At 34.1% G+C, this 22461-nt stretch overlaps 1 protein-coding gene across 1 annotated transcript; it reads left to right on the top strand.

Moving 5' to 3' along the window:
- Positions 1-1324: 1324 nt before the first annotated feature.
- LOC117314929 (monoacylglycerol lipase ABHD2-like) lies at positions 1325-22245 on the top strand. The gene is given in 8 exon segments (XM_033869027.1): positions 1325-1605; positions 5969-6144; positions 8819-8986; positions 9394-9577; positions 10393-10587; positions 10999-11068; positions 12897-12981; positions 13331-22245. Coding segments are annotated over 7 exon segments (909 nt in total). The 5' UTR covers positions 1325-1605; positions 5969-6098; the 3' UTR covers positions 13492-22245.
- Positions 22246-22461: the final 216 nt, after the last annotated feature.

The raw sequence follows: 22461 nt of genomic DNA, 5'->3' as shown, positions 1-22461 counted from the left end.
TGTAATTTATAAATTATATTTATAATTATATCTAGGTGGGGTTTGTGTAGCAGGTGTCCTTATAAGGTATAGCCATTTAAAGTATAGAAAATGGTCCCCACTTAATTTTCTCTATATATGTACAGAAAGACGGTCAGGGACGAATCCTGTACACGTCAATAAATAATAAATTACAAAAAAATAAGTGGTTTGTGTTGAAGTGGACCTTAAAGTCCAATTAAGATTTTATATAGAAAAAGGACGCCAATTATATTTCTACGTACATGGACAGGGCTTCTCTGAGGTCCTTAAGGGGCCACTAATGGGCTCAGTTCCAATAAAGATTATACTTCATATTTAAGCCCAATTTCAAAATGTTGCTGTTTACATAAAAAAAAACCTTTCCCAATTGAATTCACTGATTAAGATTTCCTTCTCCAAAATGAGACAAAAAGGCCACATTCCCAACCAACGAAAAAAAGTCCAGAGGCAAATCCTGTACATATCAATTATAAATACAAAATAATCAAAATCCGTGTCCTCTAAAGGGAAAAACTTGCAATATTAGTTAATGTTTTCTGATTGGGGATCGATGGGTGAAAAGTTTGCAGAAGTATACTTTTATTCAATAGTTTTGAAGCTTTCCCTGTAACTGATGCCATGCATACTTTTATGCTTGCATGTATGTAACATTTCAAGAGGTTCCATGGGCCATAGGTTCGTCAACATTTTTAATGGGCCATAGAAATTAGAAGGCCCTTAAGAATCCTTCGAACTGTAGTAAATGATCCATACCTAGATTTGACCTTCGAATTCCCAGTCCCTGAAATTCCAATTATAACATGGCCTATACCTAGATTTGACCTTCCCAGTCCCAGAAATTCTAATTATAACATGACCTATACCTAGATTTGACCTTCCCAGTCCCTGAAATTCTAATTATAACATGACCTATACCTAGACTTGACCTTCCCAGTCCCAGAAATTCTAATTATAACGGAAGAAAAACAAAGTTTTGAGGTGTTCCCTGACCGGACCTCAAAATGACAATCTATGTCAAGACAAGAAATTTTAAGTGTCAACCCCTGATATAACAGAGTTTCCTGTATAGATCTCGTGATACACAGCCCTATACTCCAACGTGATCCTTAAGTGACAAATCTTCTAATCACTTCTAGTCAACACAACATCTGGACTACATACACACATGAATACAAATTGTGCAAATATTACACATTTTCGACACTTCAGGCGAGTACAGTTACGACAGGAAGTTCACGTCTTAAAGGTTTGGATCAACAGCACTAATTAGTGTATATAGGATAAACTGTGCTTTATATTCAGATATTATATAAAATCACAACCGACAATGGAAGACATTTTTTGGACTTGTGCCCTGACCGGGACTTGAACTCGTGAAATCGCTTGTCTGAAGTCAAATACACTTTACCGAATGGATATATTATGTGGTATATATTATATACATGTATGTGTAAACTTTTAATGTTGATAAAACAGTTACAAATGTGAATTCTGGATTAAAAAACCAACAGAATTGTTCATCGAACAGGATCAAAGACATCGCGTGGCATTTTTATTTTAGTTTGGAAGGAAATAGACGAATAGGTAGGGACATTTTTCATGAGTAAATTATACAAATTTATTTTATTTTTTAAAAGTTGCAAAAGACACTCGCTAAAGCTTGTGACTCGTCGTGTAACCTATATATTTATACCAATCTTTCCCACTATTTAATCCCATCCCTCTATAAGTTGGAAAACATTCTTTAAATATTTATAAACTGATGAGCCTGTTGGTCTATAAAATCTTCACTGTTAATCAATAAGGTACTATTCAGAGTCTCATTGTCAGGTGGTACATTCTCTAACGAATGTAACCTACAATTGATTTCTGGTTTCCTTTGGGACCCATCATTGGATGTTCCTTTGATTAGAAATTTATGGGAAAATCCTGCAGGGGGTTGATTAATGAACCTCTGGAAAATGAAACCAAACTCTCAATGTTACCGTTTTAAGACTTTCACATTGAATAGCCTTCTTGTTTTTGATACTGAGAAAACATCGCTGTAGATGACTCAATTTGATTTAAGATTTATAGTTTTCAATTCTGTCACAATTGATCCGGATATCTATTTTCGTCACTGGTATATACAGTTAGCCCAACAGGTAATACCTAGCCTCTGACTAATGGCAATGCCGATTATCTGTTATAATTGGAAAGATCGTTCAGTGTAGTTAATTAATTACTGTTTGTTGATGAAGTCCTACAAATTGAATTTATATTCAGTAGCAGTCATATGTCAAACTTACCTGTAATTTGCACATACATGTATACAGTGGAACTTCGTTAACTCGAAGTCGACGGGACCACGAAAAAACTTCGAGTTATCCGAGTGTTCGAATTAAGCGAGGTATCGTTTTTGGTGAAAAGTTTGGTCAATATTTATCAACATTATATAATCATTATAACTTCGCTCTGTCGCTCATCAGTTTAGTGTGAAGACTGGTCAATACATGTAAATATATATGTAATGTTTCGTTATGTCACTTGTACTTTGGTGTAGTTTTGCCGATATACAGTCACGATAAAGTTTCTTTCACTTAGTCACTTCAATAACGATCTGATGTGCAAGTCATGTTTGCAAAAGGTAAACGATAAAACGGAATTCGACAAAATAACAAGTTATTACTGTTAAAACAAATAACCGTTTAAAGTTTAACATAGATTGCATACAAAACGTAACAGAACCATTACCTTTTATTGGACATATATAAAATACTGTTTGATCGGCCTACTTACTTTTTCCATGTGTATTAGCACCGGAAGTTGGGCTCAGTTTAAAGATTTAATAGGCGCCGGTGACACTGTCATTTCTACACCTGTAAAAACATCAGCCGGGTAGATCTACCGGTGTGTCAGAGATTAGTTCCGCTTGAGTGAACGGGTAGATGAGTTGTTGACTATCGTGTGTACTGATATCGGCGACCGCCTTGGGAAATTACCTGATGTAAGTACTAAGTAAAGAAGTACTTTTTATCACCAAGACTTGTTGTTATAAGATTCAACCGACAATTTCTTTTATGAATTTATGAAACACTAATAATAGCAGGTAGGTTAGTAGTGCCGATATGTTCAGTATTACAAACGGAATTTAGCTCTTAAAAATGTCGGCGTTTGCCACCGATCGACGAAAATTATACTTCGAGTTATCCGAACATTTCAAGTAGGATTTTTATTGTTGGGACCAAATTTTTACTTCGTATTATCCGAGTTTTTCGAGTTATCCGAATTCGAATTTTCCGAGTTTTTTTTTAATTAAGATAAAGAGAGAATTCGGCCGGGACCGGCGAGGCACCTCGAGTTAAGCGGGGTATTCGAGTTATCCGAGTTCGAGTTAACGAAGTTCCACTGTATACTGTTATAACATTTGAAATCTTAATTAAATATACTGTAAAAACCTGTGTAATTTGTGCAGGTAATTTACAATTTGCATGTTGATTATGAAATTTTAATCTTAAGCTGAAACGGGATATTAATGTACAGATGGTCAATTATATATATAAAAAAAAAAATGATGATGGGATCAGTTGAGGATGATGTTAATTAATTGATTACTGTATTCATCCTAATGACCGTATCTGACCACCGGTACCGTTGTCAGGAAAACAGGATGGGTGTGCTCCGGGTTCGCTCGTTGAAACATAAAAAGCTCCTTACTTCACTGATCAGCCATGTAATCTTAAACCGAAAACTCTAGATTGTTTCGCTACACAAAGGTATAATAGAAAAAAAGTTTTGTCCGCCAAATTTCCACACAGAAATGTTTCTATGGACATAGTTATATGAAGTGCACCCCTTTGTGTTTTTGTAAGTTCACACTTATTTCTGCCACTAGTCAAACCTGCTCTAACGACCCCCTGTATATAACGACTGCCTGTCTATAATGACCGGTTTTAAGATTCCCCGTGGGATTTTACTATATAACGGCCCTCTGTATATAACGACTGCCTGTCTATAATGACCGGTTTTAAGATTCCCCATGGGATTTTACTATATAACGGCCCTCTGTATATTACGACTGCCTGTCTATAACGACTGCCTGTCTATAACGACCGATTTTAAGATTCCCCGTGAGATTTTACTATATAACGGCCCTCTGTATATAACGACTGCCTGTCTATAACGACCGATTTTAAGATTCCCCGTGAGATTTTACTATATAACGGCCCTCTGTATATAACGACTGCCTGTCTATAACGACCGATTTTAAGATTCCTCGTGAGATTTTACTATATAACGGCCCTCTGTATATAACGACTGCCTGTCTATAATGACCGGTTTTAAGATTCCCCGTGGGATTTTACTACAGTGGAACCTCTATAAACCGAACATGCATGGGGCATGACTATTTGTTCGGTTTATAGAGGGTTCGGTTTGGAGAAGTTGATCGAAAAATGACCGGTCAAATTCCGGATATAATTGGTTGGACGATGTTTTATTAGAATGCACCCGATTACAAAACGGCACGTACATACTTAGACAATTTGGATTGTCTGAATAATATGCATATTATGAAAGTTAATCAATGTATATATTGCAGAATATATAAGAAAGGCAAATGACTATAACAATAGTTTTAAACAGTATTTTCACATGTACAACTACACTTTACGATCGGCCTACATTTTGTTACATCCGGTGAATCGTCATGTGGATGGGGCCAATAGTCCGATACAGATTATTTTACACATCAAATAATATTAAAGGGTGTGAAGATGTTTTGTTTCAATGTCAATTACAATTGATCAGATGATTCTGGTCGTATTTCCGACATCGCTTTGTCTAAAAAAAACATCACGGGCTTCTTTACGAAAACAACCCCTTTTGGGCCTCATTTAAATTAAATGCGAAACTCAGGCTTCTAGCTCTACTTGCATTGAGAAGATAAACGAACCGACGCGCTTCAATGAAGTGTGGCATTGTTTCATAATTGTCGTGTTGATTATACACTAGGCCTTCCGTCATAATGCCCCCTTGGGTTATATATTGGATACCTGTACAAATCACCTACGTAGGTCCCGAGACAATAAGGCTTCACACAATACCCGTCACAGTTGTTGTTTCACGGTTGACTGGCCTGACTTCGTGTCATAATCGCCCAGGTAAGGCCGGTTTTCAGAAGTAATTTTTGGTATATTTTAACAGGAACCGGACACAAAATCAGTCCGGTGTTCGGAATTCAGAGGGATCGGTATTTGGAAGTTTTTTAATACTATAATAAAGAAGGACCAATTCCGTACAATGACAATTCGTTCGGTATTCAGAGGTGTTCGGTTTTTAGAAGGTTCGGTTTTCGGAAGTTGCACTGTATATTACGACCCCTTGTATATAACGACTGCCTGTCTATAACGACCGATTTTAAGATTCCCCGTGAGATTTTACTATATAACGGCCCTCTGTATATAACGACTGCCTGTCTATAATGACCGGTTTTAAGATTCCCCGTGAGATTTTACTATATAACGGTCCTCTGTATATAACGACTGCCTGTCTATAACGACCGATTTTAAGATTCCCCGTGATATTTTACTATATAACGGTCCTCTGTATAACGACCACATGCTAATGTGACTAACGACCGGTGATTTTGGAACGGCGGTCGCTCATTTGTTTTCTATATCGACTGATGTCTGTCTGCCATCTTCTGCTCTCGGCAGTCATCCCTCATAAAATCCCCAGAAAATTCAGACACTTTGACCCTGGCCGGATTATATAAACAAAAGACCCCTGTAGCTGCCTTGGCATAGGGCTCAATGAGAGGAGTCGGGTCACCATGCGTGTCATTGTCAGTGGGTTATAATTTTATATTACGTATTATGTGCTAAATGCCTCTGTTATTGGAATACGAGTTGGAACATACTGTAGTAGTATCAAATATCTTACTTCAATAAGTATTCTTATATTACAGATACATTCCGCCTCATTGGTGGGGGAAGAGCGGCCACATACAGACCATCGTCTATGCAAAGTTAGGTAGAGTGAGCTCCCCTTTCCCCAAGGGAGAGCGACACCATGTCGTGCTGTCCGATGGTGCTACGATGGTGTACGATGTGTTCCCACCGCACAAAGCTCACGAATCAGGAGGTAGGCTTTGCTTGGAATCAATTTCATATTCAAAATATCCTAGTATCCATATCTTATTTCTTCAAATATAAATAATTTCATATGTAAAATGGATTATTAAAAGATATTACTAAGTAGTATTTCTCTGTATTTAAACCAATGGATTATTAAACTTCAGTCAGCATAATACTGAATTTATTAACAAGTTTTATAATTATTAAACTTTAGTCAGCATAATACTGAATTTATTAACAAGTTTTATAATTATTAAACTTCAGTCAGCATAATACTGAATTTAATAACAAGTTTTATAATTATTAAACTTTAGTCAGCATAATACTGAATTTATTAAACAAGTTTTATAATTATTAAACTTTAGTCAGCATAATACTGAATTTATTAACAAGTTTTATAATTATTAAACTTTAGTCAGCATAATACGGAATTTATTAACAAGTTTTATAATTATTAAACTTTAGTCAGCATAATACTGAATTTATTAACAAGTTTTATAATTATTAAACTTTAGTCAGCATAATACTGAATTTATTAACAAGTTTTATAATTATTAAACTTTAGTCAGCATAATACTGAATTTATTAACAAGTTTTATAATTATTAAACTTTAGTCAGCATAATACTGAATTTATTAACAAGTTTTATAATTATTAAACTTCAGTCAGCATAATACTGAATTTATTAACAAGTTTTATAATTATTAACGTCAGGGTGCCTTTGGCACCTGCCGTTATAGGCGTGGTGGGAGAATGTTGTTACTGATAGATCTGTTCCGGCTAACTGATTCCTCTTTTCTGTCATACAAATGATATACATCCGCAGCCTAATATAGTTCCTATTTTGATAGCAATTATTGACACAATTTAAGTGATGTAAACCGTGTTTACTGCAATTATTTAAAATGAAATGTTAATGTTTGGTGTTCTAGACCATTTTAGAGTATAATTATGAATCTTTTTTCTCGTCAGTATATGCAATTTTGTTGGCGTAGGATTACGTAGTTCTGTCTCGACACTGCCTTGAAAACGAAAGTAGAAAAATCAGTTTGATCGTCGTAGAAATTTACATGCATTCACAGAGAAACTATCCACATCTGTTCATCCTGAGTTCATATGCAGGAACATTTGATAGCTTAAAACCAATCCTATTTGGGTTGTAAAATGCACCCGAGCATTCCACGAGATAACTTTAGCTGTCACGTGACTTTTCACGACTCTAGTCAGCCAAAATGGCGGTTATGTCTACTTGACCGTTCGCAGTTTCATATTCATTTGTAAGTCGCTAGAATACGCAAGAAATATGACCAGGAATTGAGGGCAAGTTGTCACAAACTACATTGCCGTTTTTCGTGAGGATTTTATTAAATACGGTTATTATTTGTTGTTTGAAAAGAATCTAATGATTATGATCCGTGACTGATGTACTGGCGGTGTCAAAACTAGATATGTCTCGTCGGACAACGCGACCGCAATTTTCTATCAGAGTTAAAATGTGTTACCTAAGGGGTCATAAAATAGACGTTTGATAGGCCTTATTAATAACTTATATTATGAATAAAATTAAAAAAACTTCGGCTGTGTACATCTTGGATTTTATCTTTAGTTGTAGTTACTTGACAACATGTTCTGTTAATAGACCGATTTGTCGCTCAGTTGATTCTTTTTTCAAAGTTTACATGCAGCTTTACTGATTCAGGAATATATCAATAATCTGCCACAAGCATTAAAGAAATGGGGAAAGAACTATACTCAGCTATTGTAAAGTTGTCAGCTGATATATTTTATACATGTTTTCTTGAATATATATAGAATAGAAATACCAGGGCCAGATGAAGACATTTCATCTGATACAAATGTAACTGTCTGACTATAAAATCCAATTTTAAATTTCTTAAAATATGACCTCAGACCCTGACGTTTCTCAGGGCCTTTGGCCCTTTGATTAAACTTTAGTCAGCATAATACTGAATTTATTAACAAGTTTTATAATTATTAAACTTCAGTCAGCATAATACTGAATTTATTTACAAGATTTATAATTATTAAACTTTAGTCAGCATAATACTGAATTTATTAACAAGTTTTATAATTATTAAACTTCAGTCAGCATAATACTGAATTTATTAACAAGTTTTATAATTATTAAACTTCAGTCAGCATAATACTGAATTTATGAAATAGAGGTTACACAACGAGTGGTTGTTGGATATGGAATTTATTTCACACGAGTAAGTTATTTTTTAAAAGTTACAAAAGACATCCAACAATTTCGAGTCGTGTGACCTGTTTCTACCACAATAATATCAGCTTGAATCAAAGGGAAACGTGGCCAAGTATAATTTCGCGTATGCAAAAAAGTGTACCGGTGACGTCCGGGACCCGGTGATGTGACGTCATTGATGACGTCAATAACAATTGCAGCTTGGGTCAAAGTTCACCGTGTTAGCCAATCAAAATGCGTACAGAGTTTATACCACGTGTGGTATAAACAGATTGTTAATCAACAGCTGTAATGATTAACTGATGGTCTGAGAGTTGAATAACACAGAGTATTGTGGTAGAAACAAGTTTTATAATTATTAAGCTTCAATCAGCATAATACTGGATTTTATTAAACAAGATTCATAATCATTAAACATGTTAATATAGCTTCATTGTGTATTGTGATCTATTTTTAGGTGACTATACAATCACGGTATGTCCAGGAATTGCCAACTCCAGCGAAGCCTCGTATATCTGTACATTTGTAAACTATGCTCAGGAGAACGGCTATCGTGTCACCGTCCTAAATCACCTTGGTGCTATATGAAGTGTCAAACTTACCAGCTCGAGAATTTTCACATATGGTAAAATTTCTTTTTTCTTAAGTCCGGAATACTTGAAGGCTATCCCAGTAAAACATCTATCCCACCCCAGGACTGAAGGTAGAATTTATTGAATAAATCACTAGAAATTATAGGATAGAAATTAAATCCAACCATGGATAGAAGTGATTTATTTTGGGTCCCTGGTGTCAGGTAGATATTTTGATGGAATAGCCCTTAAAAATTATGAAATTTTGATATTTTGATATTTAGTCATTTTAACTTAACATGTAAACAAAACCGTGGTAATAATCAGATTATCAGATTGGGGTAATGATTAAATGTTCACAAAGAGGGATATGCTGGTTTTCAAATTAGAAACGTACAGACACATCTGAATCCAAGAAAAATCAAGAAAATGTTTGAATGCTTTATTTGTTTTGTTGTAGGTGGTACAGAAGAATTTCACACGATGATACAGGAAATCCGACAAATGTACCCTAGGACCAATCTCATTGCCTGTGGCTTCAGTATGGGTGCTAATATTGTTGTCAAATACCTCGGAGAGAAACCGGAAAATCAGCAGCAGTTTCTCTGTGCCTTATCTATCTGTCAGGGCTACGATGTAACTCGGTAAGACAGGAGAGATAATCCATGTAGTACAAGGGAGATAATCCTGGTAGTACAAGGAAGATGATCTAAGTGATTAAAGGGAGGTAATCTTATGCAAGGGAAACAATCCAAATGATTTGCAGGAAGTAATCAAATAATCAAAGGGAGATCATCTTAGAAAAAAATCAAGTAAGGTAATCTTGCACAGGAAAGATTATCTTGTTTTAAGTTGGGTCAAGGAGGTAATCTTAGGTAAATTGAACAAAATTGATTAAATTAGTTAAATGAGTTATCAGTTAATCATTGGGGATGGGGGGAGGAGTAAGCTAAAGTTATTCAAGGGAGGTAATGGTGTTAATTCAAGGTAGATATTCTCTTTTTTTTGGTCAAATTGCAAAGTATGATAAAAAAAAGGGAAATTTGCAAATGTCTGATGACCCCATATCTTCCCAAAAACCAAACTTTTTATTTAAGTGCCTCTACAATGATCCATTTGAACTTTAATTGAAGTGCATCTACAATGCTCCATTAAAACTTTTTATTTAAAGTGCCTCTACAATTATCCATTTAAACTTTAATTGAAGTGCCTCTACAATGCTCCATTAAAACTTTAATTGAAGTGCCACTACAATGCTCCATTAAAACTTTAATTGAAGTGCCACTATAATGCTCCATTAAAACTTTAATTGAAGTGCCACTATAATGCTCCATTAAAACTTTAATTGAAGTGCCACTACAATGCTCCATTAAAACTTTAATTGAAGTGCCACTATAATGCTCCATTAAAACTTTAATTGAAGTGCCACTATAATGCTCCATTAAAACTTTAATTGAAGTGCCACTACAATGCTCCAAGACTGGCGATACCTACGTCGTGTGTACCTGTATGCCATGACAGCCAATCAGAAGGGAATGATGAGTCGTCACCATGACATCCTGATGGATGAGAAACTCTTGGAGAATAGTAACATAGACCCCAATAAAGTGTTCAGCTCGACGTCCCTCGTGGAAATAGACGAGCACTATACCAGGTACTGTACGGCAGATTAATGTTATTTTGTGAGAATTTGATATTTTTGAAAAAAAAAAGGAATTTTAAAATTTTTCTCTAAAATCGTTTAGACTAGATGTCTAAGACAAGATGCTTGGATAGGATGCTGCCTCCATCTTCTCAATATTTGTTTGCGTACTTGTGGTGATGTATCATATATTTGTAGTTGTAAATAGATTTTTGGAACTTAACAAAGTTACTATTGATTGTTGGAATTCAGCTCATGAATCGAGGGATGCTCTTTGTCTTATTTTGAAAATAAATGTCCAGAATCAGTTTTTTTTCAGCAGATTACTGTTACACTTCACTACCTATTTACTAAACCTGTGCAAGATACTAAATTGTGTAACATCATTCATATTAGTGACTGAAATTATTTTTCTTTTAACAGAAGAAGACTTGGCTATAAATGCCTTACTGACTACTACAGTTGGTGTAGTTGTAGACCATTCATGCATGACGTAAGTGATTAGTTATTTCCCTTAAGTAAAATGTCATCCCTTGATAGAAATTATTTCCCTTGATAGAAATTATCTTCCTTGATTGAAATTATCTCCCTTGATAGAAATTATTTCCCTTGATAGAAATTATCTCCCTTGATTGAAATTATCTCCTTTGATTGAAAAACTTCCTTGATGATTGAAATTATCTCCTTTGATTGAAAAACTTCCTTGATGATTGAAATTATCTCCTTTGATTGAAAAACTTCCTTGATGATTGAAATTGTCTCCCTTAATTGAAATCATTTCCCTTGGTTGAAAGTTTCTCCCTTGATATCTGGCCTCAGACCACAATTAATTTCCCTCTTTGTTCCACTTAAGAAAAATCGAAATTATAATATATCAGAATTTTGCAAAAAATCTGGTTTTCACATCACGTTGTAGAACTATTCAAGCTGAACCTACAGTGAGCTGGAAAGTACCTCAGGACCGGCATTTAAGAAAGATCTTTATATTTAAGTGTAACCACCCCACTATATTGTGGGAAAATCAAGAAAATCACAAAATATTACTACTCAAGCCTGTTAACTGTGTCCTGCCACACAAACAAACATGGAAATGATGTCAAAACATATTCTATCACTAGATTAAATATTGCGCCTTAAATCTATGCTAAAATTATGCCCATATCTGTAACAGCTAAGTCAGGAAAATATATTTATCAACAGTCCTGAAATTTGCATATGTACTGCATTCGTGTACAACGACCCGGAAGTATATTTGTGGTCTGAGGCCATCTGCCTTGATAGAAATTATCTCCCTTGCTTGAAATCATCTCCCTTGGTTCAAATTATCTCCCTTGATTGAAATCATCTCCCTTGGTTCAAATTATCTTCGTTGATTCAAATAACGTCTCTTGATAGAGAATTTCTTCCATGAATGATAATATCCCCCTTGATTGAAATTATTTCTCTTTAGAGAGAATATTTTCCCTGATTGAAATTATCTCTCTTTAGAGAGAATATTTTCCCTTGTTGAAATTATCTCCCTTGATGAAATCAATTTCATTTATTAAGAATATCTCCTTCCTTGAAATCATCTCTCTTGATTGAGAATATTTCCATTAAATGAGAATACATCTTGATTGAATTCCTCTCCTTTTATTGAGAAAATATCCCTTGATTGAAATAATCTCCCTTGATGAAATTAATTTCCTTTTATTAAGAATATCTCCCATGATTGAAATCACCTACCTTAGTTGAGGTTACTGTAAATGTATTTTACTTGCTGCACTCAAATTTTAGCAGATTTCCATATTTTAACACATTATCTTGATAAATTGATGTGCCCAAATTATTTTATATGAAAGAGTATTTAGTGCAATATTATTAATGATTCCAACTTGAGATGAGTGCTATGTTACCTCTTCAATGTTTTAGATGACTGTATCTTTGAAATCATTTTCCTTGATTGAAATCATGGCAGTGGTTAGATATGAATACCTTCCTTGTTTGACAATATTTTCCTTGATTGAAATCAACGCTTTTGTTAGAGAATACCTTCCTGATTTGAGAATATTTTCCTTGTTTGATAATATTTTCCTTGATTGAAATTAGCACTGTTGTTAGAAAATACCTTCCTCATTTGAGAATATTTTCCTTGATTCTGTTGTTAGATTGAAAATTTATGAATATGTCATTTCAATGAGTGTTCAGTGTTTATACTTGGATTGATATTAAAACAATTATAGCTGATGAGTTTTTCAAGGTTTCATTGCAAAAACTATTTTTTTTCTTTGTATCACATCATTATCAGATAAAAAAAATAATAATTTAATAATTTTCTACAGATTGAAATACCCCTGTTTCTGCTGAATGCTGAAGACGACCCCATCGTACCAATGGCCTTGGTTGATGTGGCGAAAGACTATGCAAGTAAGTATCGTATGGTGTGAAATATCTGAGGATGAGTGATATTTATCTTCATTAAATTCAAAAGAGTTACACATAAGGATCCCTTGGTATTTCTTATGAAAGAAACAAATTATTCAGTATCATCCATTGTAAAACAAATTATTCAGTATCATCCATTGTAAAACAAATTATTCAGTATCATCCATTGTAAGTTATCATCAGATATATGCAGTCCATTGTGTCAAATTCTACAAAGGAAGTTACAATCCCTTAAAGTGATTAAATTGTAGGGTTTTGTTTAAATTTTATCCTACAGTATTCTCAAAAATTGCAAAAAAATTACATTTAATGATTAATTTGTTCTTGGCAGTAAAACATGACAAGAGTCTGTTAGCTGTGACCAAACATGGCGGCCATCTTGGATACTTTGAGGGGAAGGGTCTATGGGCCGATCCCATTACGTGGCTGGACCGTTCCATTATCCAGTACACTAACGCCATCATCGCCTTCCATATCCGTGGGAAATTGTGACGTCGATCTAAGTCTTAGTGAGAATTGTGATAATCTGCCTTGTGATGAGGCAATCTGTCAACAGATCAAATGATGATGAAATACAGATATCATTTTACGCTATGTTATGACGATCTAGCAGTTGTAAGTAGTATAGAATGATGACCTGTATTTAGATCACATTGGTGCTGCTAATATTGTAATACAGTATGTTATGTCAATGCCTTACATATTTGTGTATAATTGTGTTTAAGGCCAAAAAAACTAATTACTTGGTTCTCAGGCCCTCCCACATCAGCTTTAAAATAGAAATAGCCATAACTTTTTCCTGATTTAATAAAACAAAAAGAAAGTGGAGAACATCCCCAACAGACCTTTCACCTGGTATATCCATTATAATTAACCATAACAATAGAGTACGTGTTCATTAATATGAAAAAAGACAAAGAACCTTTTGATGGATTGATGGGGCTTCATGTCCTTTTTCTGGTAATCGACACTGAGAAATTATGATAATCAATGTTTTCCACATTTTCAAAGTGAATTATGATTAGTTTGAAAAAAAATATAAATTATCAATGATTATCTTAAAAGATCGTTTTTATCAGAAAGAAAAATTCATTCGGTTAAAATCCCCGAGCATGGGCTTATACCCAGTAAAATATAATATGGAAGCCTCATTTGCTTTTTCACCAATAGAATGATAAAAAAAACCTCCCACATCTCCTTTTAGAAAAATTGGCCAAAGAACCAAGTAATTAATTTTATTAGCCTTAAATGCAAGTCTGTGGGAACATTCACTGCCTTAAGTTTGGTGTTTCTGATGATGCTTTGATTATGTGGTACGATATGTGCTGTCTATGCCTAACTGTAATTGTGTTTATGAGATTATTCATTGGTCTGGACTCGTTGTTTCTGATCATGTTATGATGCTTTAGTAGAATATGCTGTCACTGCCTTCCCTGATCAGTGGTAGATGTCAATGCTATAGTAACATAATCCATCATGTACACATATTGCCTTGATCTTTAGTCGTTAGGAGGAATCGTATAAAAATCTCTATAAGGTAATTGATATTATTTTTTGAAAATTTGTACTGATTTAATACGATCCAAGGAAAAATCATATAAAAATCTTTATAAGGCATTAACATTATTTTTCGAGAATTTGTTCTGCTTTAATACGATCCAGGCCTACTGACTGAGATTTAGATAGATAAGAGATTCAAATATTTTAGAGTGACTATTTGTCAGGTATGAGCCGATATCTGATCTTGTTAGGATGATCGGTCTAGAATCTATTATTGGCATCAAAAAGAGAAATCTACTTCCAAAATCAAAGGGTTTTATGCTTTGCATACATAGTTAGCCAGTACACAGACTTAAAACATAAAACCTCATTGATATTTAGGTTTTCCGGATTGCAATGGCAAGGAAAATGAATTCAGTCCATATCCACAGAATGATTCCATCTTATGTCATGACTTATTCCAAGGATTCATTGGGGATAAAGTAAATCGGAATTGAACCTTTCATTTTGAAGGAAGATATGAACAAAATAAAATGAATTAATTAAAAAAGAGTAGCTGGGACCAACACAGGTCTTCACTGACCCTGCTTTTGATGTATTTACTGGTGTCAGTCCAATAACAATGTTTTGTGGGTTTACTTGTACTTTTATTTTTCATTTATCTTTCTTGGTACGTTTTAAAAATTGTCACCATCCATTTGTATCTGGTTTCAATGGTTACAGGAAAACTTCGTTACAAATTTTAAGTGTATCTTTTCTGAATTTGAAATCATTTTTGGTCACAGGATAGGTACAAATGTTCTTGGACTGGTGTAACATCAAGGTCTGTTTACATTCTGACAAAACTATTGTTTAGAGAAATATTCTCGCGAAAAGTATCTGATTGTCTTGAAATTTGAATGAATCTGCAGTATAGTGCTAGGCTTTCCATTAATACTGGATCAAAACTGCTGAGTAATTCCGGAATGAATCTGCAGTATAGTGCTAGGCTTTCCATTAATACTGGATCAAAACTGCTGAGTAATTCCGGAATGAATCTGCAGTATAGTGCTTGACTTTCCATTAATACTGGATCAAAACTGCTGAGTAATTCCGGAATGAATCTGCAGTATAGTGCTAGGCAACGTCTTATTAAAAAGGTTACAACTCATTAAAAAAGAATGCAACTTTTCTCATGATAAAAAGGGTACAATTTCTATAAAAACGGGCAAACTGATTTTAAAAAGGTATGTTACTTCTCTTATTGAAAAAGAGTGCAACTTAATTAAAAAAGACGATGGAAGTATTTACTCATTAAAAAAGGATGTAACTTCTCATTAAAAAAAGGATACAACTCATTAAAAAAAGAGTGAAACTTCTAAATAAAAATGGTATAACTAATAAAAAACGATAAAACTTCTCTTATGATAAAAAGAGTACAATTTCTCATTAAAATCGGACAAAATGATTTTAAAAAGTTTGTTACTTCTCTAATTAAAAAAGATTGCAACTTAAAAAAGATGAAATTTCTATAAAAAAAATGTAACTTTAAAAAAAAAGTAATCTACTACTCTTAAAAAAGGATGTTACTTCTCATTTAAAAGGGTGATGCAACTTCTCTAATTAAAAATGGATGCAACGTCTCATTGAAAAAAAGGATGCAACTTTTAATTAAAATGGATGTAACTTTTCATTAAAGTAGATGTAACTTCTCATTAAAAAAAGGGTGCAGCTTCTCTATTTCCTTTTCTTCTTAAAATGATGCAACGTCTCTCTTTAGAAAATTGATGTACAGCCCTCAATAAAAATTGGATGCAACTTCTCATCAAATAAACGATCTACCACCTTTAATTAATATAATGCTTAGACGATTTAACATTTTTGATAATTGGTTGGTAGGTCGGCGTCAGCTTTAAAGGCATTTATATCCACTGTGGCTGAAGGATAACGAATGGTCCTTATTTCAATAGTTGATTGGTAGGTCGGCTTTAAACTTTGGTTCTGTTATGATTTCTTTGAAGGCATTTATATCCACTGTGGCTTAAGGACTGCAAATGGTCCTTATTTCAATAGTTGAATGGTAGGTCGGCTTTAAACATTGGATCTATCAATTGTGGTCATAGAACGACAAACGGTCTCTTGCTTTGAAAGTCGTAACAGAGGAAAGCACTGGCAAATTTCAGCGTCTGTAATCTTCTATGGCTAATGGATAATACATGGTTCTTAAGTTAATAGTTGATTGGTAGGTCGGCTTTAAATATTGTATCTTACCATTGTGGTCTTAAAACGATAAACGGTCTCTTGCTTTCAAAGTCGAAACAGAGAAAGAACTGGCAAATTTCAGCGCCTATACTCATCTGTTGTTTAAGAGCAGTGGATGGTCCCAATTTTGATAATTGCTGGATAGGTTGGCTTTAAATATTGGATCGGTAATGATTGCTCTAAATGCATCTATATCCATTGTGGCCAATGGACAACGAATGGTCCCTATGTTAAAAAATAGTTAATAGGTAGGTCGGCTTTAAACATTCCATCCGTGTTGATTACTTGGAAGGCATTTATATCCATTGCGTCTGGAGGACAACGAATGGTCCTTATTTCAATAGTTAATAGGTAGGTCGGCTTTAAACATTCCATCCGTGTTGATTTCTTTGAAGGCATTTATATCCATTGCGGTTGGAGGACAACGAATGGTCCTTATTTCAATAGTTGATTGGTAGGTCGGCTTTAAACATTGGATCTATCCATTGTGGTCTTAGAACGACAAACGGTCTCTTGCTTTCAATGTCGAAACAGAGAAAAGCACTGGCAAATTTCAGCATCTATAATCTTCTGTGGCTAATGGACAATAAATGGTCCCAACTGTTGGATAGGACGGCTTTAAATGTGATGATTTCTTTAAAGGCATTTATATCCACTGCGGTTGAAGGACTGCAAACGGTCCTTATTTCAATAGTTGATTGGTAGGTCGGCTTTAAACATTCGATCCGTGATGATTTCTTTGAAGGCATTTCTATCCACTGCGGTTGAAGGACATCAAATGGTCCTTTTTCAATAGTTGATTGGTAGGTCGGCTTTAAACATTGGATCAGTTATGATTACTTTGAAGGCATCTATATCTATTTTGGTTTTAGGACGACGAATGGTATCTTGCTTTGGAGATCAAAACAGAGGAAAGACCTGGCAGATTTAAGGTTTCTAGAAATATGTTTTTCTAGTTTCCTTAGGAAAGCCATGGTTTCTTGTTCTAATGACATTGATGACTTGCTGAGTGCTAGCAATTCTTGACACGTTAGAATGATGTTTCCTTTGTTCTTCATCCTTACGAGTTCGTGTTCTAAGTCAACCCATCTGGCAGATACAGCTTTTTTCCATTGAGTAAGTGGAATAATATTTTCGTGATATAATTCACCTTGTTCTTCATTCTGACAAGCTTGTGCTCTAAATGAACCCATCTGGCAGGTTTAGCTTTCTTCCACTGAGTAAGTGAAATAATCTGTATGATAGAACTCATTTTATCATACGCGTCTTCTTAAATGTCATAAATTAAAAATAATGGCAGAATTAAAAAAAGTTATTTTCATCTCCTCCTTAGTTACATATATCACTGTAGCTTAAATTAAAGCTTACCTTTGTAGGTACATACTTATATACAATGTATATGGAAAGCATAACACATATCTGTTATTTATTAAACGTATTCCAGACATCTTAGCATGTTAACATCTTAACACAAAGTCTACCAGCCACTTAGATCTTGATTATAGTTTTGGAACGAAGCAAGACAAAAAACGTTTCGATACGAGCTCTCCGAGTGTTAGTCGACCATATGTTGTCCTGAGTAGTATAGTCGACCATATGTTGTCCTGAGTAGTATGGTCGACCATATGTTGTCCTGAGTGGTATAGTCGACCATATGTTGTCCTGAGTGGTATAGTCGACCATATGTTGTCCTGAGTAGTATAGTCGACCATATGTTGTCCTGAGTAGTATAGTCGACCATATGTTGTCCTGAGTAGTATAGTCGACCATATGTTGTCCTGAGTGGTATAGTCGACCATATGTTGTCCTGAGTAGTATAGTCGACCATATGTTGTCCTGAGTAGTATAGTCGACCATATGTTGTCCTGAGTAGTATAGTCGACCATATGTTGTCCTGAGTAGTATAGTCGACCATATGTTGTCCTGAGTGGTATAGTCGACCATATGTTGTCCTGAGTAGTATAGTCGACCATATGTTGTCCTGAGTAGTATAGTCGACCATATGTTGTCCTGAGTAGTATGGTCGACCATATGTTGTCCTGAGTAGTATAGTCGACCATATGTTGTCCTGAGTAGTATAGTCGACCATATGTTGTCCTGAGTAGTATAGTCGACCATATGTTGTCCTGAGTAGTATAGTCGACCATATGTTGTCCTGAGTAGTATAGTCGACCATATGTTGTCCTGAGTAGTATAGTCGACCATATGTTGTCCTGAGTAGTATGGTCGACCATATGTTGTCCTGAGTAGTATAGTCGACCATATGTTGTCCTGAGTGGTACCCTATCTCCTGACAGTTGTTCTAGGCGGCACGTATTCATTCATAATGCCTAAGTGACTGTCGGGTTTGAGGGCTAGCCCAACTTGACCAGGGCCCAGTTGTTCAAAAGATGATTAGCTTAATCACTTTATTAGTGAATATCTAATTTCTCCTTTACTTCAAAACCCGAGTGTGTGCATGTCTTAAAATAGGCAGGTAGGAAGAGAATGACAAGTGTTACCATTTCATGAAATTTTGTTAAGTTCATTTTACCAGAAATGTTGAAATCGGGATTATAAAATTGTTGTTAAACTGTGATTAGCCTAATCATCCTTTGAACAACCGGGTCCAGGGCTGTCAAAATATTTCTTATTTTGGATTTTTTCCGGACTTTCTGGAACCTAAAGTATGTAACCAAAGATAAAGTAGAAGCTAATGAGGGATGTCTTCTATCCGAATTAAGGCTTTTAACCTTTTAAACAAGACCCATCAGCGGTTCATTCACATAAACATTTCTCAGTACCATTTCAGTATCTGTGTTGCACTTTGTGAAGGACACTACCAAGTCTGATATGGAAACCTATATTATTACCACGCATTAAATAACCTCTCTCACCAAAAATCAAATCAGCCGAACATAGAACAATACCCTTTGCATTCCTATAGTATATTTATAATCTCCATCATAAAGATATTTATAATCTGCATTATAAAGACCTGTCAATGATACTGGCCATCTTAGTCACTAGCGACAAAATCATTTTTACATTCTCTTGCATGCCGGTTTTTGTTTCCTAAGCATAAAGATATATGTATATATCGAGAAAAAAGCTCGTATCTATGTAGAATATATAAAAAATACAAATGAAACTTAACGACAATTTCTAGCCCTTCCTGTAGAGCAGCAATAGTCGTGAGAGGGCTCGAAAGTTTGTCGTTAAGTTTCGTTTGTTTTTATAAACTACTCGTAATAACATGATAATGGGATATGAATGTAAATGTAAGGTTCATAGATAAATGAATGAATAAATATATGAATGAATAAATAAAAAGTTGACCCTCAGCACTAAGGCTTTTTCATTAGAGGTCTGATATAAGGTCATAGGTCATGTCTGTTTGTTGTCCGACAGTTTTGTCTTTTCGTTAAAATTTTATTTAGATTATGTAAAATACAAATCTTTTTCTATATTGTGATCATAACTACACTATTGTTTGTATTTCTATGTCCTATTTTTGTTATTCTTTACTAAATTACTTTGTTTCTATTTTTTACATATTGTTGTATGTATTGTATTCGCATCAACACAATATGTCTTCTTGACTTATCAAAGTTATAGTTATACAAAATTGTGTCTTTGTCAACCAAATGTGTCTTTTATACAAAATCATGACTATTATCATTCTTGCCTTTATATAATATCATTGAATGACCAAATAAACGTAAGATGTTTACCATAGTTTTAACATACTTGAATTATTTCATTTCGATGCTTTACATTTTCTTTTATTTTATGAAAAGTTTGAAGTTGATGTTATCAAGGGAAATTATTTCTTTATCAATTTTATTTCCAAAACAAATATTGTTCTCCCAGAAAAGTACCCCGGGAACAAATCATTTACAGTTAAGTTTCTGGAATAAGACAAGGCTGAGTTTTTCTGAGATGGCATTGCAAAAAGTTATACATTCGGTTTGACGAGATCTGAATGCACATTGTTAGATGTTTTGATGTTACACAAGTTATGTAGAATATTTTAGGTAAATAGAGGTGATATTTTGTTCGTAATTACAAATGTTAGACGAGTTATTTCATATATAGTATAATATATACGCATGCTGCTGTTGTGTTAGTTACTAATTGTTTACAACTTTTGTATTAAAGACCACAGTTGTTTACGCTTATTGTCTCTGGACCACTCTGCACTATTGCTATGGACTCATTTCTATGTAGATCTCTGAATCATCAAGCAAGAGAAATACTTCCGTCAGCATAACACGATTATTTAGTCTATGTTTCGTGTAAAATCATAATAGTTGTGAACATGTGGATATTTTCTGGTTTCTGATTTATTCGAAAAAGTGATGTTTAAAAGTTCCTGACTTGTCTGGGGAACATAACGTACTTTTAATAGTTTTATGATTTTCTGGGAAATTATTGTGCTAATAATAGGATTATTAATTGTCTTGGGGAAAAATAACGTGCTGATAATAGATGATTGTGATTTTATTGAAAATTTCTGGGAAATTTTCGTGCTGATAATATAGGTTTCTGATTTTCGTAGGAAAATAACGTGCTTATAATAATTTTCTGATTTTCCAGGAAATTTTCGTGCTGATAATAGATGGTTCTGATTTTTCTGGGAACGTTTATTTGCTGATAACAACTGACACAATCGATCGGAAATTTTTAGTGAAAAAACTGCTGATAATAGGTGTTCGGATTTGTCTGGTAAAATAACATGCTGATGATACATTGAAGGTTTATAAATTTCGCTTGAAAGTTTCTTTTAGTTGTTCAAATCCTTCATAATCTGATTGATACGAGGAATTGTTTGGTAATCATATGGCTTCAGTGTTCCTGGAAAGTTAACGTGTTGATACTAGGTCTATGGGAAAGGTTATTACTACACTTTAAAAATAATAAAGTACATTTTTGTTAATTCAGAAATCGATATTAACAACTGCTGATATAACTCCTCCTTATAAATCTTCAATTTACAGAAATATGTTTTCTTTGTATTGTACTGAAATTTGTTTTGGGAATCTTTTGAGAATCTGCAAAATATTTTTTGTTGAAATACATGTATACTTTTAATTCATTTCTTTATAATGATTTTTGCTATTTGGTCCATGTAAGTCATTTTATTGTTTTTCTCTTTTTTTTTTCTATTAAATATTTAGTGATTTTTGAATATTTTGTTAAATATGTATATTTTTTAATTGGAATGTTAAGTTTTTTTTAAAGTGTTCAATATTTTTTCTGTTTTAAATTAAAATGTTTTTCAACATATATGTATTGAACACGTGACGGGCGAGAGTGCTAAATATGCGTTTCCTCTCGCGCCCTGCAATGGAATGGATATTGTGGTCTTTCGTAGGTTCACTAATGATTAAAAAAGTGTAAAACAACGATATTTCATTTCCTGTATTTCACGTATGCAACTTAGATAGACGAGTGTGTTTAAGAATGCGTCTCCGTCTGTTTAGGAAAAACATGTTGATTAAATAAAATTGTGATATTCTTAAACGGAATCCTGTGATCTTTTAGAAAATACAAATACTGTATAAGGATCGTGCGAAACGCACAGAGATATAAGCTTTAAATACCGAATTCGATACAGTAGAGCAAAGCTGAGTAAGACTGTATCATACAGCTCTTTCGTTCTTGTAGGACGCGTCAGTGATGTCCACCATCTGCGATCTGAAATGATTGTTAAAAGGATACACAAGGTATTAGCAATTT

Source organism: Pecten maximus, chromosome 17 (assembly GCF_902652985.1).
Source record: "Pecten maximus chromosome 17, xPecMax1.1, whole genome shotgun sequence".
Lineage (NCBI taxonomy): Eukaryota > Metazoa > Mollusca > Bivalvia > Pectinida > Pectinidae > Pecten > Pecten maximus.
This window is presented reverse-complemented; position numbering and strand designations above follow the sequence as displayed.